Raw genomic sequence first — 26420 nt, 5'->3', positions numbered from 1 at the left:
AGTGCATTGAGGCTATTTTTGCTCTGTTTAGTTAGGAACAAAATAACGTTGCTAACCAGACACGATAAGTCTTATGATTGAGAGTAAATAAATAATTTAAATATTGTTCAATTTTCCGCGATAAGCCGACGAAGTAAAAACGCAACAACAAAATAATCAGCCTGAGGAGATGTTAACTCTAAAATTTTCAAGAGTGAAACAATCCAATGCCGAACAATTTTTCATTCACACAGCGTAGAGCAACGATATTTTATATTATAGATATGTTACTTCCCTACAAAATCCGCAAAAAGTGATCCGAATTTAGTGAGCGTACACATGCACAATTTTGTGTTTACTTACATTATATATTTCAGTATATTATATAGTCTTTACACTTCCTGAATACACAACTCGACATTATAGACAATATTTAGGTATTTATTGGTTAAATAACTTTCGTTGTTTTATACTGTCCGTCTCAGTTTTGACTCGCTAGTGCCCTATCTGTAGTACAAAATATCGTTGGTGTAGAGTATGTTGGCCTGTGTAACTTTAACTATGTTATTGATAATGAACGCGTAGGTACACTCCGAAGCACGGCTACTATTTAAAAAAAAAAATCGGTTGTCTGACGATTGTTCACTTTACTGACGATAGTTGAACGTGACCACGTCATAAGAAAATACTTCGATGATGATGATGAAAAATGTTCGTTTTTCTAAAATATAATACTTAATAATCTTCATAGACCAGAATATACTTATTTCTTGTAAAAAAAATGGCAACCCTAGAGCGAGGGAACGACGTATAACGTCATCTTTTTTCGAGTGTGCAGACGGCTTCATCGAATTATAAGACGTTGTCACGTCAAAAAAAGAATACAGCCCGTCCCAGAACCGTAAATGGCCAATAGCCTAAGGGGGACACGGGACAAACAAACCAGTCACGATGTTGGTAAAGAAGGTAATTTTTGATTGGTATTCAGCATTCGTCTGTAGCCCCGTTGAAACATCAATAATTGGAAAAACAATCTGAATGAGTTAAGTTTCGCGGTCGACAGGCAACGTTAAACCAATTTTGTTCTTGCAGCATCCAGGTCACGTTTTACGAACCTTGTGTTTTGTTCGCAAAATTTTTGCCAACCATTTTAATATTGTCTCTCGAATATAGGTCTTAGTGATTTTAAGGTTTACAAAAATCTAAACAATTTTTTTAGGTATTTAAATTTACTTTTAACCATTTTTGAATTCCAAATTAGTTAAGTGTTAAGTTAAGGGTTGTAGGCTATATATAGCTGTGTTTATATGTTTTGAAACACAGATTAATCTTTGGATATTCACCTTATTTTTTATTATACGTATAAAATAAGTATACCTACATTAGTTTCCGCTTCGGATATGAATAAAATTTTAATAGTTAAAAAAGTCTATTATCTAAATAAAAAAAATGCAATTTGTTGCAATTGTAGGCCAATGGTAACAAAGACAGGGAAAAATGGAAATCTTTGGAGGAGACCTGAAGGGGGTTCCAGCAAAAAAGTTTTTAATTAAATACCTTATTTACCTACCTAATTGGTTGTAGGTAATTCACAAAAATTTAATTTTAAACTTGAAATAAAAGGCTTTTTTATTTATTTTATTATCTAAACAGTTGGCTACAAATATCTACGAATAGTTACAACTAAAAAAATGCAATACCCGGAAACGAATAGCAAATGGGAAGATTCCCAAAGTGCTTGTCTTCGGAAATAATTACCGACTACCGTCAGCACGCTACCTCCTTATTTGAAGTTAATTGATTGCTTCCGGCTTTTAACATAAATATTAATCATCGCTATGGGAAGGAATTTATCGAGCCTGCCAGTACCTACCGCAGAATGTTGCCCGTAAACAATATTTTTTATATTTGTATCAACAATTTTGGAAAAATAGGGAAACTTTTCATGTAGGCGCCTAAATTTTTACGTACATTTATGTATTTGTAGTTAATACATATTTATATAGGTACTGTTATCCATTTTGTTAACTGTATATCAGATTTTCTGTTGGTCACGTGCAAAATGCCCATTTTTTTACTGACGTATTATTGGATTACGATTGTTATTTAGGGATAATAAAATTATTCTTAAAGGCTTCGTAATAAAAATGCCTCTTTATTAGATATATTTATTTAACTTATTCACATGTTCAAATACCTTCATGAAAATGATAAATAAAAATATACGTATACTGCTTATTTCAATAGTCTGTGCATGAATCTATCGGAGTCTTATTATTGGGACGTGACTCGTTTTTATCTTTTTAGGTTTTATCATATTTTCCTAATATTAGGTTGTTAGGTTTAACAAATAAAGGCATGCTCTGCTTTCTAATATTCTTTTATGTAGCGTAATAAATATTTATTGACGTGACAACGTCTTATAATTCGATAGAGCCGGCTGCATACTCGAAAAAAGATGACGTCATGCGTCGTCCCCTCGCTCTAGGGTTGCCAACTTTTATACAAAGAAATAAAGTATATTCTGGTCTATGAAGATTAATAAACAGTATTTTAGAAAAATGAACATTTTCTTTTCAAAAAATGCAGCCAATCCATCAGTATTTTCTTATGACGTTGTCACGTTCAACTATCGTCAGTAAACCGACGTTACAGACAACCGATTTTTATTTTAACTGCTTCATTTTTCTATGGCCATAGGTTCAAGTCTGGCTGTGGAAAATTGGGCATTTTCTTTTTAGGAAGCAGTCTACTTTAAGTTTTCTAATGTATTTAGAAGCAGTCCAGGGTTGGGAAGTTGGTGATATTAGCCTAAGGCTCTCCAATCTAAGTTACAACACTGTAGTGGATTGTAGATTTATTCCTCTTTCTAATAGGAGAATTGCTCGACAGTGGACTGCTAATGATAAGGGTGTCGATAAAGATGAAGCTTTATATACATAGTCGCGTTTAGTTGATTTAAACATAAAAATTTTAATAAAAAAATTCAACCGACTTCCAACGCAAAAAATAACCTAAACTAAAAAGCAAAAAAATAACATCTTACCTATGTGCTACCTTCTGATCAGTTTGAAGGCGGTGCCAAGACAGTGATATTTTAGTTCAAGCCGTTTAAATTACAAAATTTCTGTGGTTAGATATTTCAGAAATGGCTTTAATTAAAACACGACACTGGGTTGGCACCGCTTTCAAACTGATCAGAAGGTAGCACATAGGTAAGATGTTATTTTTTGTTATAAATGACGGAAATATCGCTGGACGTACATAAAAAAAACATACATACTCCTCCTTTTTGGAAGTCGGTTAAAAATAAATCCTTTATAGGTATTTGCTTCCAGGAACATTTCGTACAAATAAGTTCTCTTAACTACCGACGTAGCCGCATCATTTGCTCTCGAATGAAATTTATTAGGTTTAGATAAGAACATTTTAAACCGTTAAAAGCCACTGAAGTTTATTTGTAGCCAGTTCATTCAGATGTATGTGCTAATTGAATGGTTTTATTTTTAAAATAAAATATTCTTGAAGCTTTACACCGGTAGATATAAAACGGTTAGGTACATAAAAGTTATTTTACAAGTGTATTTTGAAAAACAGGCCAAGTGCGTTCGGGCTACGCGCAGAGTAGGGTTCCGCAGCTTAAGTTAGCACTTTAATCCCGTAAAAAAATCGTAGCACAGTTTGTCAAGCTGAATGCATAATTGAACTTTTTAATTTTATCAAATATGCACGTGAATAACTCTCTAATAGTCTCCAATAACCTGAAGTTTACTCAAACTACGAGTATAATTTTAAACTTTGTAAATGTAGTTAAAAACAACAAGGGTAATTATTTTTAGGGTTCCGAACGTATTTATATCAGCATTCCCTTGGAAGTAGTAAACAAACACAAGTTTAACGAATCAAATATTAAAAGCAGATAATGTCTCCACATTAACTTTTATGATAATTGCTGTTGCTAGCTTCTAAACAGTCACTCCTCCCGGGATCCTGCTTAATGAATTGGGATTTTGTATTACGTATCTCATGCCACCAAATTCACAATAAGTATCTACTTACTACATCATTTTATTGATCTGTTTATATATATTGTGCAACTTCATATATTTATAGGCACTTCATTTATTTTGTTTTGATTTTTGTATTTTTTAAAAAAATATCTGTCTTTAAGTCTTTTAGCGGTGTGAGTTTGTGTTTGTTAGGTCTATTATCAGTAACTACTTTACTTACGTTGTAACATGGGAAATGTTCCGTACGGAAACACAATAAAAATAAAGTGTCATCTATAACCAACCTTGAGGAAGTTTCAAATGTCATTATTTTTTATAATTTTTATATGACTAATTGCTGTGGGCACGACCTATAGTAAAGGAATCGTTCCATTTGAACAATATATTCAGTTACCCGCAACCAGTCGAGCGGCTAACAACGCATCCCCGTTAAAATAACCATATCGCGATAAAAGGACATACTATTCCTAATCTTCGTTGTGCTATCAACTTATCTATTGTGAGGTGACATATTGTGAAGAAAACCAACATATCAGCGACCTACTTCTGCCGAGAAGACGACGGACCAGGCCTGGCTCCACGGGACACTCCACTCGATTCAGGTTAGTGTCCGCAGCAAAGTCTTTTACGGAACATAATTTGGTCCAATCGAGTCGAATTTTAATCCTCCAGGTTGTGTTGCCTCCTATGCTTACTCGTACAGTAAAAAATTGAAATTTCTTATACTCGTAAACATTGAAATTTCCACGCGTTCTTTGTTGGTTTAACATTTGTACCGAACACAATATGGCCGACACCGCTGCGTTTGATGTTTACGAAAGAGAAATTATTATGTCAGAATTGCGAAGAACTTTAGATTTGATATCCGATGAAGAACAGTTTCGTGCGCGATTACCAGATTTAACCATTCAACATCGCAAATTTAATAAAATTCAAACAAAAATTGAAAAATCATTCATAAAAGCAAAGTGTTTTGTCAAAGATGAACAATTAAGTATTCGTAATGAATTTAACGATTTATATTTTGAAATATTAAAACATTCAAACAAGTTAAAGAAACAGGATGACGAGCATAGACGTTCGAGTACATACCAACGTCACTCAGTTTGTTTTCAAAACACATCACACATGAATAAATTACCCAGTCTCCCTTTGCCAACGTTCTCAGGTGAAGTTACTGACTGGCAATCATACTATGATCTGTTTTGTTCTTTGATTCATGACAATCTTGCCTACACGGATGTGGAGAAATTTCGTTATTTATTGCTTACTTTAAAAGACGAACCCTATAACTTAATTAAATCGATACCCATTACCGAGGATAACTATAATATCGCCATTGACACTTTAGTATCTCGTTACGATAATAAAAGAATCATTGCTTCGAAACATTTAGATAAAATATTAGATTTAAAACCATGTTCAGAAAAAATATCGGGTCTTCGGGAACTACTCAATATTTATCAAGAGAATATAAAAGCATTAGAGACAATGCAATTTCCCGTACATCATTGGAGTTTCATTCTTCTTAACGTTTTACTACGAAAAATTCCGCTTATCATACGAAAACGTTTTGAACTATCCTTGGAAAATAAGTCGGATATACCGAGCGTTTCCATTCTCATTAGTTTTCTTGAGCGAGAACTCGCTGCTTGCGAAATAACTGGCCAGTCAAAATTCATTGATATTGGAGCGAGTTCGTCAAATAATGAATATCGCACAAAACATTCCCCAGTTGTATCTACCGTCCGCGGCGCGCGATTATACACTAGCAACTGTACGAACGAAAACCAACCTTATGTTAATACAATTAAGGCTTGTGTTTGTTGTGGTGAATCACATCACTTAATTAAATGTACAAAATTTTTAAATCTTTCGCCGAGAGATCGTCACAACTTTGTATTAAGTAAAAAAATTTGTATCAACTGTTTAGGTTTTCACGACTTAAAAAATTGTAAAAGTAATTTTGTTTGTAAACATTGCTTTTCTCGTCATAGCAGCACGTTATGTTTATCTCCCAGACCCATTTCTACCGCCGTAGGTATTGCAAAAAACGATTGCCACGTTCCTGTAGACGATTCTGAAAATAACTCATCCCTTTCGCAGACAACTTACGAAGACTGTACCAGTGAACCGACCACATGTTCCATTGCCTCCGCCAGTCGAGCTAAGACCGTTCTATTATCAACTGCACTCGTCAATGTACGCGTCAATGAAATAGATAGGGGAACCGCTCGTTGTATGATCGACACTGGCAGTCAAGGGACATTCATTAGTGAAGCTTGCGCCCAACGATTATGTTTAGAGCGACGAAAGATAAACGTACCAGTGTTTGGGATCGGTGATGACAAACCTGTCTATCCTAGAGGCATGGTTTCATTTAACATCACCCCCTGTAACCAAAATAATCCGGTAGTAAAAATCGAAGCGATGATATTACCAAAACTCATAGCACATATGCCTAGTATATCTTTACCTTATACAGAATGGACTCACATTCAAAATTTAACTTTAGCAGATCCTAATTTTCATACACCTGGTCAAATAGAAATAATATTCGGGGCTGATGTACTTTCGGAAATTCTATTAAATAATACTATTACGGGTCCTCCCGGCACTCCGATGGCTTTAAATAGCATATTCGGCTATTTATTGTTAGGAAAAATTTCATTTGATACGATTTCCGCACGCGAGTGTATTACTGCAACGGCCAATAATAAGGATATTCATGCATGCTTTAATTCATTTGCTAATGATAGTTTTTTACAGCGTTTTTGGGAACTGGAATCTTTTCCCGAACAACAATCCATGACTCGAGATGAGATGATATGTGAAAATTTCTTTAAGAATACATTCGTGCGTGAACCGACGGGTCAGTACGTCGTCGCCCTACCGTTCAAACCTGATGCACAGCGTCTCGGCGAATCTCGCAGCACTGCTCTAACCCAGTTTCGTAGATTGGAACATCGTTTAGAACGCAATCCTCAATTAAAACTTGCTTATCACGAATGTTTACAGGAATATTTAGATTCCAATCATATGGAACTCGTGACAGATACCAGTTCTACTGCTCCCGGAAGTAGCTATTACCTTCCGCATCATGCTGTAGTGAAAGATTCGACCACCACTCGAACACGAATTGTATTTAATGCAGGACAGAAATCTAGTAATAACCTTTCATTAAACGATGTCCTATTAACAGGACCCAAGCTCCATCCTGATATAATTAACGTTCTCTTAAAATTTCGACTACATAAGGTAGCCTTTACGGCTGACATCAAACAAATGTATCGATATATACTAGTCCGGGAATCAGATCGTAATTTTCAGAGAATCTTGTGGAGATTTAACCTCGAACAACCTATTCAAGATTATCGCTTACGTACAGTTACATTTGGAGTTAGCTCGTCGCCCTATCTCGCATTACGTACTATTAAACAGCTTGCAAACGATGAAGCAATTAATTTTCCTATTGGATCAAAAGTATTAGATAAAGACGTCTTCGTCGACGACATAATCTCGGGAGAAAACACCATCGAGAGCGCTCTTACATTACAGACTGAGCTTATCCAGCTCTGTAAATCGGCTGGTTTTGAATTACGCAAATGGCACAGTAACACACCTGCTATACTTGCCGCCGTTGCGCCCTCCGCTTCTCACGGCGAGCGGCGTGTAAACGTTTCTATTGCCGGAATGGAGAACGACACTACTACCAAGGTGTTAGGACTCGAGTGGGATCCTAACGCGGATATTTTTACGTTTAGTACTAAAGTTTCATCTCAGCTTTGTACTAAAAGAATCATCCTTTCCCAAATAGCGAAAATTTATGATCCCATGGGTTGGCTATCTCCTGTAACTTTATACGCAAAACATTTAATGCAATTACTATGGTTATCAGGTGTAGGATGGGACGATGCTGTACCCGTCGATATTGCTAATTCATGGCAAAATTTTCTTACTCAGTTGTCTTCCTTATCCAAAGTGTCGGTTCCACGACTTGTTCTTACTGTCAAAAACGTTATCCAATTACATGGATTTTCTGATGCCTCGGAGAAGGCGTATTCAGCGTGTGTTTATTTACGTTCCACCGATAATATAGGTAAGGTCCATATTTACCTATTACTTGGCAAAACTCGGGTAGCTTCCCTCAAACCAAAGCTCACTATCCCCCGTCTCGAATTAATGGCAGCCCTGCTTTTATCAAAACTTATCGACAAAATATTTAATTTGTTTAGCGACCGTCTCAACTTCGAAAATATTTATGCATGGTCAGATTCATCCATCGTGTTGGCATGGCTACGTTCTTCGCCCCACGAATGGAAAACTTTTGTTTCAAACCGAACTAGTGAAATATTAACTCGCGTACCGGCGAGTTGTTGGCGTCATGTTCCATCGGCGGACAACCCAGCCGATTGCGCGTCCCGAGGTATGCTCCCCGATGTATTTATACGACATGAGCTATGGTTTCAGGGACCCTCATGGCTATCAGCGGAAGAATCCGTTTGGCCCGTAACTCCAAACATAAAACATACACAAGAAGAAAAGCGCATCGCTTGCGTAATGTTAAATAAAATTTCTATGGATAATACAAAAAACGATTTTGATCTATTTACTCGATTTTCTTCATTAGGAAAATTGGTACGTGTAGTTGCCTTTATATTTAGATTCTACCAAAAATGTAAAAAAACTAAAATTTCGTATCCAAATCTTAATATCACCGTTCCAGAATACAATTTTGCATTGAATCGTTTGATTAAAATGGTACAAATCTCTGCCTTTAGTGATGATATTGTGCAGGTCACTCAAGGTCAGTGTCCTTCTAATGCATTAAAACGGCTAAATCCATTCTTAGATGAAAATAATTGCTTACGTGTAGGTGGAAGATTACATAAATCTCTATTGTCTCCTAACTCCAAGCATCAACTAATTTTGCCTAAAAAACATGCACTAGTTAATTTATTAATCGACAATGCTCACAATCTTCTTTTACATGCAGGTTCACAGTCCGTCCAATATTTTTTATATCAGAATTATTGGATATTATCCAGCCGAGACGCCATTCGAAAACGAATACATCATTGTGTTAAATGTTTTCATGTACGACCCCCTAGAATTCAGCCAGGTATGGGTATATTACCCGACGTACGCGTAAAACCAGAAAGACCATTTCTTAAAACCTCTTTAGACCATGCCGGACCGTTCTATGTTCGTGCCAATAAGGTTCGTAATGCAAAAATCGTCAAGTGTTACGTCGCGGTATTTGTATGTATGTCTGTCAAAGCCATACACCTCGAACTCGTCTCAGAGCTAACCACAGCCGCCGTACTGGCGGCGCTATTTCGAATGACGTCACGCCGTGGAATTTGTACGGACGTGTATACAGATTGCGCCAAAAACTTTTCTGGATGTAGTAATTTACTAAAGGATTTATATACTTTTTTACGCTCGGACCCCGTTCAAAGGGAATTAAACTCAAAAACCCTTGAACAGGGCATAACATGGCACTTCCAACCTCCCTATGCGTCCCACTTTGGAGGTCTTTTCGAAGCAGGAGTTAAAAGTTTTAAACATCACTTACATCGTGTAGTAGGTACGCGAACTCAAACATATGATGAAATGCACACACTTTTATGTCAAATTGAAGCGGTTCTCAATTCACGTCCCCTGTGTTTGTTAAGTGCTGACGCAGCGGATCCGTTACCATTAACACCTGGACATTTCCTCATCGGTGAACCTCTCACGGCGATACCTGATGTCGACCTTACGAATACTCAACCTGATAAACTGACTCGATGGCGGTGGGTCCAACAAACCGTTCAACATTTTTGGAAACGTTGGTCCCGTGAATACTTACACGAAATTCAACAACGTCATAAATGGTTTTGTAATCGTGGCCCTCCCATCAGTGAAGGTGATATTGTAGTGTTATGTGAGGATAATTTACCCCCCTTACAATGGCGTTTAGCTCGCATACATGCTCTTCATCCCGGGTCTGATGGCATCACACGAGTTGTAACATTAAAACGCGACAATAAACTCTTTAAACGTCCAGTAGTCAAAATTTCACCTTTACCTATTCAGTAAAAATTGTAATTATAAGATTTAGGTTACATATATTTTTTAGTTTTTATATTATATATTTATTTTATAATATATTTATTTTCTTTCCTTTCAAATACATATTTTAATTTTGTTAAAAGATCTACGCTCTTTTAAGGCGAGCGGCATGTTCCGTACGGAAACACAATAAAAATAAAGTGTCATCTATAACCAACCTTGAGGAAGTTTCAAATGTCATTATTTTTTATAATTTTTATATGACTAATTGCTGTGGGCACGACCTATAGTAAAGGAATCGTTCCATTTGAACAATATATTCAGTTACCCGCAACCAGTCGAGCGGCTAACAACGCATCCCCGTTAAAATAACCATATCGCGATAAAAGGACATACTATTCCTAATCTTCGTTGTGCTATCAACTTATCTATTGTGAGGTGACATATTGTGAAGAAAACCAACATATCAGCGACCTACTTCTGCCGAGAAGACGACGGACCAGGCCTGGCTCCACGGGACACTCCACTCGATTCAGGTTAGTGTCCGCAGCAAAGTCTTTTACGGAACAGGAAACATTATCCACAAGGTCATAAGGTTTTACTTTATAATTTATGAATTAACTAGCTATTCGAAGTTGAGATATTATGTGGATTGTGTATGCATAAAACCATTGCCAAAACCAAAACATGATCCAATATTTAAAAATGTATGAAGTGCACTTTGTCAGTTACCTACCTACCTACATTAGTTAAACAACGTTGCATGAACAACCCTTTAACAAGGGATTCCTACAGGTTTAGAACTAGACGGTCATACTCTAGCGATAACCAAGCGAGTTTTTTTCACATGAATAATATTCACTTGAATTTTCAATTATGTTAATTAAACGATTGATGAGAATAGAAGAAGCAAGGGATCGTAGCAAGTGAAAGGACGTGGTCTTCCCCTACGGTAGTGAGGTGATATGAAGTTTTTTTTGACGGGCTCCGTGACGCAGTGGTATGCGCGGTGGTTTTACAAAACGGAGGTCCTGGGTTCGATCCCCGGCTGGGCAGATTGAGTTTTTCTTAATCGGTCCAGGTCTGGCTGGTGGGATTCTTCGGCCGTGGCTAGTTACCACCCTACCGGCAAAGACGTACCGCCAAGCGATTTAGCGTTCGGGTACGATGCCGTGTAGAAACCGAACGACGTGTGGATTTTCATCCTCCTTCTAACAAGTTCACCCGCTTCCATCTTAGACGGCATCATCACTTACCATCAGGTGAAATTGTGGTCAAGGGCTAACTTGTAAAAAATTTAAAAAAAGTGTACTATGTTTATAGTTATACTGGCGTTACCTTAATCATAGCTTTGAGCAGCGCGTATCGCGTGAACACGTTCCTCTCAGCTTTGGACTCACTGTAGCGCGTCATTAGTGTGACGAGCGCTTTCTTGGCCGTGTCGTAGTTCTCGTCCAGCCGCACTCGCACCATGCGCAGTCGTTCGTTTGTTTCGATCACCTCTTCCTTTGTCTGCCCGCCTGGTACACAAAGGTTGTAAAGGTACATAATCTATTCTATACTAATATTATAAAAAGATAAAGTTTGTGGTATTGTAGGGGGTAATATACCACTAAGCCGTGATAACCCAGAGGTAATGACCTCTGCCTCCGATTCCGGGTCCGGTCCGGGGTATGACAGCCTCCGTGGCGTAGTGGTATGCGCGCTAGATTTATAAGACGGAGGTCCTGGGTTCGATTGAGGTTTTCTTAATTGGTCTAGATTTGGCTGGTGGGAGGTTTGGGCTTTGACTAGTTACCACCCTACCGTAAAAGACGTACCGCCAAGCGATTTAGCGTTCCGGTATCACGTCGTGTAGAAACCGAAATGGGTGTGGATTTTCATCCTCCTCCTAACAAGTTAGCCCGCTTCCATCTTAGATTGCATCATAACTTACCATCAGGTGAGATTGTAGTCAAGGGCTAACTTGTGTGGAATATAAAAAAAAAACCTCCAACTTTTCAGTTGTGTGCGTTTTAAGAAATTAGTTACCACGTGTATCAAACGGTGAAGCAAAAACATCATGAGGAAAACTTCATACCAGCGAATTTTCTTAATTATCTGCGTGTGTGAAGTCTGCCAATACGCAGTGCGCTAGCGTGGTGGCCTAACCCTAGCATTCGGAAATAATTTTTCTAATCGGACCTGTAGTTTCTGAGATTAGCGCGTTCAAACAAACAAACTAACTCTTCAGCTTTATAATATTAGTATAGATACACGGTAAAATGCTTTAATTTTAGTCAAAAAGAAGAGAATATTAACAAATGCGAATTTAATTTAAACAAACCTACTTAAAATTAATACCGAACGTAAAGTGATAATTTATTATTCTAATTAAGATTCGAATAACATAGCAGAAAGTTTGGTAATAAGGTCGAGTCAGAAAGTATTATAAGGCAAACACATTGAGGGAACACTACAAGATAAAGATCAGCCCTTTGTAGGATTGTTCCTAGTCAGGGCATATCAAGTGATGTTCTGTAAAAAGGGACAGTGTCCTAGTTACCATTTGCAAGACCATCTACTTTGTCTGACTAAATATAAAATAATAAGAAGATTGAAAAATGCAAAGCCCTCTTTCAGAAAACGCTGGAGAAATATCAATAGCGAAAGATGATAAAAAGAAATATGTAGATTAGGTGTAGATGTTGAATTTATAAGATGTGAATAATATAAAACTTACTGGATGTGCCTTCATCTTTAACATCTTGCACTATACGGCGAACGCTTTGTGTAAATTTTCCAACCAAATTAGTGCTGGCTGTAACAAAGAAAAAATACAAATAGGTAAGAAAAATCATACAGTAAATTTACATCTAGGTACTTCTATCAAGATTATAAAGTAACAGTAATTCAATGAAATAATTAAACGCAAAACTCAGACGTACCTACTTATACTGTGTCTACTTATTGATTTTCGTTGGCGCTTTGTATAAACTAAAGATTTTGTCTAAGTTTGGCGACTATGTGGCAAGTTCATGACACGGATATGCACTCAGATTCCCGACTAAGCCGTTCCCCATCCCCTCGAACAACTAGGTAATCGACGAATAGAAGCTTTATAAATCACACGTTAAAGTTACAAATCCAATTTGGTACCGTACAACCTTATTACAAGCACTGATTTACAAATTATAATGAAATAACGATTCTACGTATTAAGTCACATATTTTGTCAACAATGCACAATGTATACGACTATCCTCTGCGATTCAACATCATCATAATCATCATCATCATCATCATCATCATCATCATCATAATCATCATCATCATCATCATCATCATCATCATCATTATCATCATCAAGATCATCACCACCATCATCAGTTTTGCAAACTCAAAGATTAAACAAATAGAGCGCCCCGAACACGACGGTGTCGTAGTCGCTCCAAATACAAAATTCAAAAACGAATTTATTCTTGAGTTATTACGACACGAAGCGTGTTTGTGGCCACTTGTGTTTTTAAATATTTTAAAAAATGTGTTTACAAAAACTAAAGAAATAAGTTTATTGGTAATTTTTTATTTTATTTTTCGAGTATTTTTTTATTGGTAATTATTGATTATTATATTAATTTACGTATTTTGTTGTTAGTGTTAAATTTTGAAATACAATTATGAAAAAAGTTTGCACATGCGGATGTCAAGGAGACGCGTGACGTTTCTCTATACCACCTACTCTTAGACAATGTTTCACCAGCTTCACCACGCTACTTGTAAAGACTCACTCTGGATCATTCTTTACTCTGTAGGAATGATGTAATAATTATCATCATGATAATTTCTTGGAAGAAAGAAAATGTGTTGTTGGAAGAAAGAAAAACAAAAGTAAGGTACTAACAGCCAATCATATTTTTTTGAATGACTCTTGAAGGAGATACCGAGGAAAGAAAATGAAAAGCACTCAAAAGAAAGGAATATCTTTCAGAAAATAATATAAGTTGAGAAAAAAGGAAAGGTATGCTAATAACCAATAGGGTAAATCATATTCTTTGAACGACTCTTGGAGGATCCCTAGGATGTAGGTCTAATGAGGTCAAGGATGTAATTTAAACCGCTAGGGACGGGCTATATAGTGTAGATGCTTTCTGCCTCTATGGGGGAACAATTAAGTACTCGACCCTAATGAACTTTAACACACTTAATTACAATTCGTGCTCTAAGCTCTTTAGAACTTTGCACTCGTAGCTACTTTCTACTTCGCAGCTAAAATGTTTCGGCAAAAACAGTACCCATTTATTAGAAGGCACAACATCGTAAATATCGAACTACTAATTAAAAATTGGACTGCGAGGGAACTAATTAACTCGATTCACTGATGCTACAAAATATTTTCCACATAAATATCCGTTCGTAACTTTAATAAGCTCAACTAAAAATCTCAATTAAAGTTATCTACCAGCGAAATTGGATACATGCCCAAAGTTTTACACGCTATTTTTGATATATCCCAATGGATGTTTTTTTTTTGTACCACAGTTCATTGTGGGGCAAAATTTTGTCAATTTTTGTCTCACAGTTGGATTTTTTATTAGACGGTTTTTGTATATTGTATTATATATTGTATAAATAAACCTACGATGCCACACCAATGCTAGAGAACTAAATATAGCTATACTACAGACTGTCCACGATTAAGGGTTAAATCAAAACCGATCATGAGTTCAATACCCGCCTATTGGACTTTTGCGGTACTAGTTCTTATCTTATTCCTAGATAACTTGAAGATAAAGATATTAACATTGAAAAACTGAAGGGTATCTTCAGATCGGAATTCTTTATAACGGTAGAAATAAAAAACCAGTGTTAGTCCACTTTTTGTTGTTGCAATGTTTTCTGACAGTCCTATCCGTATTTTAACGTCACCTGAACGTGGGTTCCATCCACGGTCAAAGAGGCATTAGGACTGACACACCCTTTCGGGACGGTTGTCTAAACCGAGGTCTGAGTCACACAGGAGACGTCCGTAGATATTCTTTCCGCTTTCTCAGGTGCTTGTGCCTTCAGGTACCAACAGGCGATGCTTCTGCGCTCGCCCAAAACTAATGAGATCCCATTAAGGAGCTTACGGCACTTACAGAATCTATAAGAGTCTAAAATTAATTGAGGTTTTCTTGAGGTGATCAACTCCGAAATCTCCGGCTGTCACTGGCTTAATCGATCATACGAAGATTGATGCCAGTAATATTTTAACGTCAAAAACGTAATTATAGTCTTTATGGCGACTTGTTTATGCTCTCGTTGAGTTTCACTGCGCCGTTACTGTATAGGTTTACTGCTTTTCCTTGACGACAAAATTAACAGTAACAATATTATGCCTTAATTTTAGCTCCGGCGTCATAACTTCTACATTGTATTTGTAAATGTGACTGTTAAACTTTGTAGGTATTTACATAATTTTGTTAATTATAGACGTTAGTGTAGTTTTGTAATAACAACAGCGAAAATTATGTAAATATATTGGTACAAAAACATACATTTTACTGCAGCAGCTTAACAGTTACGATTTAATTATAGAAGTTAAATGTAGCTATGAAACTGTACCAAAATATTATCCAAATAAACTAACATAACGAGAGTGGATATGACCTCCGCCTCCGATCACCGGAGGGTGTGGGTTCGAATCCAGTCCGGGGCATCAGCGCCGGACCGTGGTAAATTTTAGAATGGAGCGAGATCCAATTATGGCGCCTTTCCTGTTTGCTCCTAACATTATATACTAGGGACGTTTGAAAAGTTCGTAGCCTAATTTATATCGGAATGTCATACATTTTTAACCGACTTCAAAAAAAGGAGGATGTTTCTCAATTCGACCTTTCGATTTCGATTCGATTCAAGCCGTTTAAATCATAAAGATTTTAACTGGATTTTCAGATACTTCTTTCAGATACGGCTTTAAGTAACACAGCACTAACTTGACCGCCTTCAAACTGATCAGAAGGTAGCACATACGATGTTATGTTTCGCTTTTAATTTAATGGAAACTTTTTTATGATTTTAAGGTCGGTTGTTCTTATTTTATTATTTTTTTTTAAATTACCCTCATGTTAAAGCTACATTATTCAATGTATAGCTATATTAATAGAATAAAATTTTATGCATTCGTTACGTTCCCCACGCGATCCCTTTAAACAAATCGTGACTAGATACTCGTATTTTATAACATGAAAAAAAAATCGAGTATCTTAATCTTAATAATAAACATAATCACTGCAATGAAGAACTTGAAGAAGAAAGGTTTAGCAAAAAGGCCGGTGTAGAATAAAGTTCGCGGCCGAAGGCCGCGCGTTTTTTGCGCTTGGGTAAAATGCCCAGCCATAGTCACAGTCAGAAGCCCTATCACAAACCCCCGGCCGAAGGCCGCGCGTTTTTCACGCTTGGGTAAAATGCCCAGCCATAGCCACAGTCGAAAGCCCTATTACAAACCTACGGCCGAAGGCCGGTGTACAACAGAGTTAGCGGCCGAAGGCCGCGCGTTTTTTGCGCTTGGGTAAAATGCCCAGCCATAGTCACTGTCAGAAGCCCTATCACAAACTCCCGGCCGAAGGCCGGTGCAGAACAAAGTTCGCGGCCAAATGGCAGCGTTTTTTGCGCTTGGGTAAAATGTTCCAAAAAGGTAGAAGCAGTTTTGCGTGTTGGAAAAGTAATGGTCTTTGCTTTTTGAGGTTCGCGGGATGTAATTACGGTGGATTACTAAAAAAAGGCGTAAATATAAACTCTGCTTAATAGTGAAATCTGCTGCGATGTTTCAGAGGACAAATTAAAGAAAAATGGCCATGATCATTGAGAAGAAAAATTTTGTTTCATCAGTATAATTTAGAATTCTTACCTTATTCATATGATCTAGTCTCGTCTTCATCAGACTTTTATCTATTTCCGAAGCTAGAAAAAGCACTTATCGAGTTCAAAATTTTTATGAAAGTGGTCTATGCATTTTCTAAGAGTTTAAAGAAAAAAAATAGCTGGTATAGAAATGTTTAAAGGCCAACAAAATAAGTGTATTGAGCTCCAAATAAAGTTGAAAAATAAATTAACTAAAAAATTATAGCTTTGTAGTTTCCTGGTTTACTTAGGCTACAAACTTATGGAACGCGAAGATTTTGACCATATTCAGACCAATTGAAAATCAGGCACAATACCGTCTCTCGATTACGTAGTGCCCGGGTGCAATCATCACCCTAGCGCCGCCTAGTACCTATAGAACCCGCGCGACGAGTGGCGCTTGGGCGCCCCTGAGATCGCGGCACGCGGGTGTAACGCACCCCATGCACTACAGGTAAAGACTCTAGCTCAAAGCGCCCGGGTGCAATCATCACCGTAGCGCCCTCTATTACATGTATATACCCGGGTTAAAATCAACGCACTCCCTGCACCATAGGTAAAGAAAGACGCCTCTATTAGAAGTAAATACGCGCACGTCGCGTTCATCTCTTCGCTTTAAATATAGACGATCGATTTAATTTATTTCTTTTCGATCGTCTATATTTAAAGCCTTGTCTTTACCATTTCGGCGCCCCCTAGGATTTGGCGCCTGGAGCGACCGCTCCGTTCGCCGTATGGACGGTCCGGCCCTGCGGGGCATGCACCTCCAACTTTTCAGTTGTGTGCATTTTGAGAAATTAAATATCACGTGTCTCAAATGGTGAAGGAAAACATCGTAAGGAAACCTACATACCTGAGAATTTTCTTAATTCTCTGTGTGTGAAGTCTGTTAATGCGCATTGGACCAGCGTGGTGGACTTATGGCCTAACCCCTCTCATTCTGAGAGGAGACTCGAGCTCAGCAGTGAGCCGAATGTGGCCGAACGATGACTAGTTCTATTGATTATGTAATTAGTCCGAGTTTAATTGGACCATTAAGGGCTTACACTGTGTTACATGCTACTTGCAAAGCCACAATTATCAAATCTCCATAAATAACGTAAACCAATTTTCAAGAAGGAACTAATTAGGTACATTCTATAAATTCGATATGAAATAAAAATCGTAGACATCAAATATTTAATTTCACTTTGAGTAAGAACTTTGTACAATATTCACATCGCAACAAAATTTCAATGAGAGAATTTCCAACAATGAGTTCATTGTACAATCTTTACTACTTAATTACTTTCGGAAACGAAACTGGTTCTGCACGAACCGCGACTTTTTAAAATCTTTCACTTTGCAAGACTTATCAAGTAAAACTTGGATACATAGATAGGATATATATATAGAAAATTCTCAGATGTGCAGGTTTCTTCATGATATTTTTCCTTCACCGTTTGAGACACGTGATATTTAATTTCTTAAAATGTACATAAATCTTTATTTCTTTTGCGGACTTCTTTAACTTAAAAAAAAAACAAAAAACATTTAGCATGAGAGCTATGACAACGTAGCTTCGTTAGGTAGGTTTAACTTTAAGCCAGCCATTGACGGTCAATTATTCTCACATTTCTGAAAATCAAACGGCAGTACCCACGCGGCATACTATACAAGTCATGTAAGCAGTTACCAACACACGATCAATTATAGTCGTGGGTGCTACAGAAACGTGAGAATAATTGACCGTCGATGGCTGGCTTAAAGTTAAACCTGCTAAATGTGCACACTTTTGTCTTTTTTTATGTAAAAGAAGTCCGCAAAAGAAATAAAGAATGCTTATTTAATTAGAGCTCCTTAATATGTTTTATTATGTGACCTCTTACAGAAATTTATAAGCGAATATAATGAAGGCGCTCTGGGCCCTTTTAATTTTAATTGTGCTTTTGCGTCTTAATGGCCAGTTATAAATTACTGCGACATTATTGGACTCTATTTCTTGAAGTGTTTTAGAAAGTTAAACGTATCAGACATTGTTGAATATTTTTATTTTAATAAAGAAATGATAAAGTAAAATAAACCCCACTCCATTTTTCCGAAATACCCAAATTATTATTTGTTTTCCTTTAGCCAAAAAAGGCTATCGTAAGCTTTCATTCGCACGAGAGTATTTTTAACGGATATTAAAAAAGCGTTCAAATACAACACATGTATTCCCAAGTATATGTATACGACAGCATTTTTGAACTCGATAAATTTATCGAACAGTGTTGCATTTTTAATTTTGGGTATTGGAAATAGACCTTCATTCAACTTCATACTACGCCTGGGTTTTAACGCGTCGCTTTTAGAACTCTCGTGCGAATGAAGTCCAATGCTGTTATTAAATTTTATTCAAATGTAGCTAAGGTCTGCGGTTTCATCCGCGTACCTAAAATAAGTCAAATGTGATATTACCAAATCAAATATCAAAAATAAAAAAAGAAAACAAAGAACGACGAGAATATTATTATACAAAATACTGATTAATTAATTTCTTTTTCCTGCGTAATACAACATGCAACTATGGATCATACTAAATAGGTGATTCGTACATAAAAAAAGATAGTATTAAATCTAAATTGTTTATTATGTTTATATACTACAGCTGATATTACTCGAATCGTCTCGCCAATTCGCTTGATAGTGTATTGCCGTTACGGTGGCAAATAGATACGGCAGCAACTTACTACCAAACCGCAATCTAAATAGATACAAAATTGATCGCGGGGTCATAATAGACCCCGCGATCAATTTATATTGTATGTATCTCGATGTACCATTCAAATAACAAGTCACTAGTCACTTCATCGTTTTTGATCGTATTTTCGTTTTTGCAATCGTCTAACATTATGTTTTCAACGAAATGAAGTAGTTATCGTCATTTTAAGTAAGGTGATAGTAGCAAGAAAAACCGATAATTATGTACCTACCTACCTAATTATGTACCTGAAATTTGGTGTTGAAGCATGCTAGATGATTGTAAAAATTTAAAAGATTGATGTAAAATAGGTAATTTTGATGAAATAACAATGTTAGATGATCACATAAAAGATAAAATCTTTTTAACAAAAAATATTAACCGACTTCACCGTACTTGGCAGCGCCACAGTAAGGGCAATTTCGTTATTTTCATTTTAACACAATTACAGAACCGATTTTCATGAAAATTAAATGGGACCAATCTGGAAGTATACTCTGTCAAAAAAAAAACAAATTTAAACGAAGTTATGAGGTAACAAACATAAAAAAACATACGCGTTGAATTGAGAACCTCCTCCTTTTTTTTGAAGTCGGTTAAAAATACGATGAAAAACCATGTAGTTTTTATTTGAATGGTACACCGAGGTACATAATAACCGTGCAGAACTGGAATCAAATCTAGGACTTTGCATTTATATACCATACACAAATACGCCAGTGATCGTCTGTATAGGTCATTATTTTTTTTGAAACACACAGTTACAGGCAACGATTTTTTATACTATACATTTTACAGCATAAATATCGTTGGTTACAGGAAAAGCGAGGCTAAATAAAAAAGACTTTGTTTTACTAAGGTTAACGAACTGGATCAATTGAACCGACCGGATATTTTTTACAACTGGGAGATCCGACCTAACAAAATAGCCGCGCGCCGTTTTTGTATAGCTTCTAAATTATATTATATGCCTTTCAGCAATAGGAGACGCCCCGCGGTTTCACCTGCGTAGTTCCCATTCCCGTGGGAACACGGGGATAAAATATAGCCTACGACACTCACAAGAAACATGGCTTTCTATTGGTCAAAATCGATTCAGAAGATTGACCCCAACAACTTCACAAACTTTAAAATAATTAATAATATAGATTTTCTCGATAAATGGGCTATCTAACACTAAAAGAATTTTTCAAATCGGACCAGTAGTTAGATTAGCGCGTTCAAGCAAAAAAAACTCTTCAGCTTTATAATATTAGTATAGATTTAAGCCTTTCTCCTTCTAGCAGAGGTGATTTTGAGTTCATTTTCAATGCGGGTTGGTGGACTTGAGGTGAAAATATTGACTGTTAATTATATTTTTAACCGACTTCCAAAAAGGAGGAGGTTCTACGTTCGGCTGTATGTATGTTTTTTTTGTATATCAGATGTCAATTACAATCGTACTGACCGACGCTTGACGGGGTCTCTGGTCATAGGAGGTTTCACACCAACAAAATTATTATTTTCTTGTGAGAAAGAAAAGTTCATTATTACTCGAAAGCCAGGACCAGCAAAACCGGTCCGAAATAGCAACTGGGTTAATCACTGGCAGATTCAGAGATAACTACACTCAAACTTGAAATCGGTGAAAATTATGTACTCGTCTGAACACTTAAAGTTATGTATATAGGTACTATTGAACAATTATATTAAAATTAAAATTGAAAAATTATTGAGAAAATGTCACCACCTTATACCACCACCAAATGTGAACAATTTTGTCGAACGAGGGAAAATTATTCAGGGAAATGTATATTCACAGTGAAACAAAAGTGAACAATTTCTGGAATTAGTTGAAATCGAAATCCAGTTTTACTTGATTCGCTTCGCTAAACTCTAAATCGTTGCGAAGTTTTGGATGAACGGTTCGTTAAATAAAGTATTTACGAACAAACTGTAACGTTTTTTAACAATGTAGTTATTACGCTACAATTTTTAACAATGTAAGTATATAGGACAGGTATATGTATATCAATACTCTAGTTGATTTAAATAATATATTTATATCTACCGTCATCATCTTCATTATCATCATCAACATCAACAGCCGATAGACATAGACCGCCACCATTCAGCGGCTCCCTGCAACCCGCTTGATGTCTTCTATCCACCTAGTGCGGGGTCGACCAACACTGCGCTTGCAAGTGCGGCATGGCACTTCTAGCACCTTGGGACTCCAACGTCCATCGGATCTTCGAACTATAATATATGCCCTGCCCATTGCCACTTCAGCTTCGCGACTCGTTGAGCTATAGGTATATATATCTTAATATATATAAATCTCGCGTCACAATGTATGTCCTCAATGGACTCCTAAACCACTTAACCGATTATAATAAAATTCGCACACCATGTGCAGTTCGATCCAACTTGAGAGATAGGATAGTTTAAATCTCAAATTATAGTCGCAATTTTAATTTATTGCTAATTATTTGTCTCTATATATATATAAAAGAAAGTCGTGTTAGTTACTCCACTTATAACTCAAGAACGGCTGAACCGGTAGGGTAGGAGTAGGGTAGGGGTAGGGTAGGGGTAGGGTAGGGGTAGGGGTAGGGTAGGGGTAGGGTAGGGGTAGGGTAGGGTAGTGGTAGGGTAGGTTTATGGTATAGGGATAGGGTAGGGGTAGAGTAGCGGTAGGGTAGTTGTAGGGTAGGGTAGGGTAGGGGTAGAGTAGAGGTAGGGTAGGGGTAGGGGTAGGAGTAGGGTAGTGTAAGGTAGGGATAGGGAAGAAGTGCAAATAAATAAATTAATAAGTCAAAGCGAAGCTTGAGCGGGTCCGCTATACATATATTTATACTCGTTAGGCCGATTCCTGCAGGGTTCCCGTTTAAAAATCCATACAATATATTCATTATTGTAACGAATATTTTATATAGTAGGTATGTATGTATAGATATATGGGAAACCATATTAGGCTGTATGAATTCCCTTTTCTTTGGGTTAGCTTCGACAATATTCCAACCTTCGCCACTGGTAGGTATATTATGCTGATTGTTATACGTAATATACACTCTTTTATATTATGAAGTGCAATCTGATTTAGCTTTAATTTTGGACAATATGCGGTTATAACTTATACAACAATAAAATCAAATTGCTCACTCATTATTGCTAATTGGACTATGGACATATTATGTATTCTGTGCTAGGGAGCACATTACCAAATTAATATAATCTATTTAGTAATACTGTGGAATAGGTAGGATATTGTTATGTGTTTCACTAATGGGCGTATGTATAGGGATGATGATAGTTTTTTTTTTAATTGCATATGTATAAGGAGTAACTGAGAGCCGTGATAGCCCATGGGATACGACCTCTGCCTCCGATTCCGGAGGGTGTGGGTTCGTATCCGGTCCGGGGCATGCACCTCCAACTTTTCAGTTGTGTGCATTTTAAGAAATTAAATATCACGTGTCTCAAACGTGAGGAAACCTGCTTATCAGAGAATTTTCTTAATTCTCTGCGTGTGTGAAGTCTGCCAAACCGCATTGGGTCAGCGTGGTGGACTATTGGCCTAACCCCTCTCATTCTGAGTGGAGACACGAGCTCCGCAGTGAGCCGAATATGGGTTGATAACAAAGGAGTAACTAAAGAAATTTTGTAAAAGTAACAGGGTATCTGCGATCATTAACTTCGGAGCTACAGGAATTTCAATGGTCATATTTGCGGCTAAGCCACGGATCGCTAAAAAAGCTCTATACTTACTGCAGTTCTATACTTACTGTAGCATGGTGCGAGTGACAGTTATGACATTCATAATAAATTTACTTACTACTATTATCGTGCGTACTATTATCATGAATTGCGGCAAACTTTCAAGAGTGAAATGAAGCTACCTACAACGCACGAGTTACAAATGGGACGAAAGAATAACGTCGTCGCTTCGTGAGATCGTTAGATGTCAGCACAAAGCTATTAGGTATAGTAAGTAGGTACGGGATGTTAGACCGTTAAATTATTCTTTGTTTCGAACTGTTCATCTAACTTTTCCAAATATTTTCGACGTCACACACTAGTAGAACTCATAGAGCGTGTGAACCCTAAAGAGTATATTTTGTTAATACGCTAAAGAGTATATTTGAATTCTTAAAACTTATAAAAGTCATAATAGATTGGCAACACTCGTAAGAAATTATGTTGCCTAATTCTAAAATGAAAATGGGAGTCCAAGTCATTAAATTCTAAGCCCTGTAATAATTTTCTTTGAGAAATTTCAGGCGCCGAAATCAACCCGCCCCCAGGGACGCCTAATGAAAATTAATTACAGCTACTTTGCGAGGCCTCTTCGAATTGCCAATCTGTTACAGTTTGTCACCGCTTATCATTCATCCAAGGTGTCGGCTTGAATTTGGCGAGTGTAAACTGATTTTAATCTATTCTTGGGAAGCCATGAATCGCAATGAGATAATGGGAGTATTCAGGTAATCGCGAACCAAATATTAGCAAATATTTAGACACGTCGCTATAAATTGAATGTTTGCGTAAGTGAGGCAAGGGCAGGACAGTTTTTGATAAACTATAATTGAGTTATTTTATTTTTGGTGTGCAATAAAGTATATTTCATTAAGTCATTCAATCATCATATCTCTCAAATCGTTCTCAGATAGTGAAAATTGTAGTAGTCCAGCATCCATAAATTGTGGCGTACCGCAAGGTTCTATTCTAGGGCCTTTGCTTTTTTTAATTTATATTAACAATATACATGAAATTGGTCTAAAAGGGGATATTTCTTTATACGCTGATGATACTGTCCTAACCTACTTTGGTAGGTCTGTTGATTCTGTAATGCGAGAAGCTCAAAGTGATTTAAATAATCTTAACGTATGGTTTCAATGTAACCTGCTTACTATTAACACAGCTAAAACAAATTACATTTTATTTATTCCAAAAAATAAGAAAATTGGTACTTTTGAACCACTTACAATTAATAAAGACATTATAGTCAAATCAAACAGTCAAAAATATCTGGGTTTAATGCTTGACAACCAACTGACATGGAGAAATCATATAGATAAGCTTCGCAAAAAACTTGCATCGTTAATGGGATGTCTACGTGGTATTGTTCATTGTTTACCAAAAAATGTAAGATACACAATATATAACTCTCTCGTTAAGCCGCATATTGATTATCTAATCGAATTATGGGGAACAGCGACAAAAACCAACCTAAACATCATTCAGAGAGCACAAAATAAAATTATTAAGGTTTTATTTCATTACGACTTTACAACACACACAACACCTACCAATAAAATATATAAAGAACCAAAATTACTTAACATAAAGCAAACATACATATATAGCACTTCAATTCTGATTCGGAAAATACTAAATAAAGATCTACATTCAAAAATCACTTTTACGAAAAAAATTCAAGTACAAAAACGAGCATTTCGCCGAGCAAATCACCTTTTACTAAGTCACAAACCTCGTACTAGCTATGGTAACAAAAATATTATATTTGAAGGAGCACAGATCTACAATAAATTACCATCTGATATAAAAGAAGCTAAATCTATGTTTATTTACAAAAAGAAATTAAAATTTTATTTATTGAATAACATGTCGTTGTAACACATGCCGCATCCAGTAAGCTATAATCTTTGTTTTATTAAAACTAGTCAAGTATACTACGTAAGAACACAGTAAAGATATTACAAGCAGTATAATAACTCGGCCGTATTTTTGAAATAAATACCTACAGCCGCGCGGTACGTAAACATGTCATAGGGCTGCCCGCCTGCAGCATTTTAATTACATTTGCTAACTTTGTGTTTCCACTTAGTTTTGTGATTGTAAATAAACTTTTTTTATATAAACAAATAAAATACTTTGTAAATTGTAGTAAAATGGGAAGTGATAAATAAAAATACGTGTTTTTTGATCGGTTGATTTAATTAAGGCTGATACTACGTCAATGATCTTGAAGGATTGGTCGTATTCTTAAACATATTTATTTCGGTGATGCCATCTAGGTATTACCTCCACACTACGTGAACAAATAAAAAAAAAGATAAATACCTTCATGAAATTGTAGTGATTTAAAATAGATAATGAAACAATGAACAAACGCACTAATTGTCCCTACGATACGATAGGTCCCCTAGATTTCTCTAGGATGCCATTATCAGATCCTGACATGAAAAAAATGGGACTAACCTGAAAGAATACTCATCCAAACAAAAAAGAAACGGTTTACAAATGACGGAAATATCGCTGTAAATACGATACGATCCTTTTTGGAAGTCGGTTAAAATTCTTGTCACCAATGCCAAGCTGAGCAAAAGTTTTATGAGCTTGCACATTAAAGCGCATAAAATCCGCCATTTTGATTTTTTAAGAACTAAGTTACCCAGTGACACTCGGCCTATCTAGACGAGTCTAATGACATATCATTTATCAGTATGTGTGCTTGGCAAATTTGTTCGTAACACTCCCGAAGGTCGGCGCGGTCCGGGAGGGGGGTAACGATGCCCAGCGCGTACGACTTCACACCCGCGCAGTCCTTTCCTCCCATCGCCCGCATACAACAACAAGTCATAACATTCAAACACATACTCCTCCTTTGGGCTTCGCCGCAGTCGGGTAACAAAACACAAATGATCCGAGCACAGTCACACAAAACATTGTACAAGCAGCCGAGGTTTTAACACAAGCTTATCGTACCTACTGTATCGTCATTCATGAACCGCGTATAACTATAGGTAGTTATACGCGGTTCATGAATGACGATACAGTAGGTA

The 26420-nt window shown here is 36.7% G+C and overlaps 1 protein-coding gene across 1 annotated transcript in view; it reads right to left on the bottom strand.

The window, feature by feature from the left end:
• Nucleotides 1–26420, bottom strand: part of LOC112042848 (uncharacterized) — a 232794-nt gene that overhangs the window by 17311 nt on the left and 189063 nt on the right. Inside the window, exons 3-4 of the mRNA XM_024078022.2 lie at nucleotides 12769–12846; nucleotides 11385–11566 (exon numbers count right to left, since the gene is read on the bottom strand). Coding sequence (XP_023933790.1) covers nucleotides 11385–11566; nucleotides 12769–12846 — 260 coding nt within the window. The remainder of the gene's footprint in view (nucleotides 1–11384; nucleotides 11567–12768; nucleotides 12847–26420) is intronic.

Source organism: Bicyclus anynana, chromosome 12 (assembly GCF_947172395.1).
Source record: "Bicyclus anynana chromosome 12, ilBicAnyn1.1, whole genome shotgun sequence".
Lineage (NCBI taxonomy): Eukaryota > Metazoa > Arthropoda > Insecta > Lepidoptera > Nymphalidae > Bicyclus > Bicyclus anynana.
Note: the sequence above shows the minus strand (reverse complement) of the source record. Positions and strands in the feature narration are given on the sequence as shown.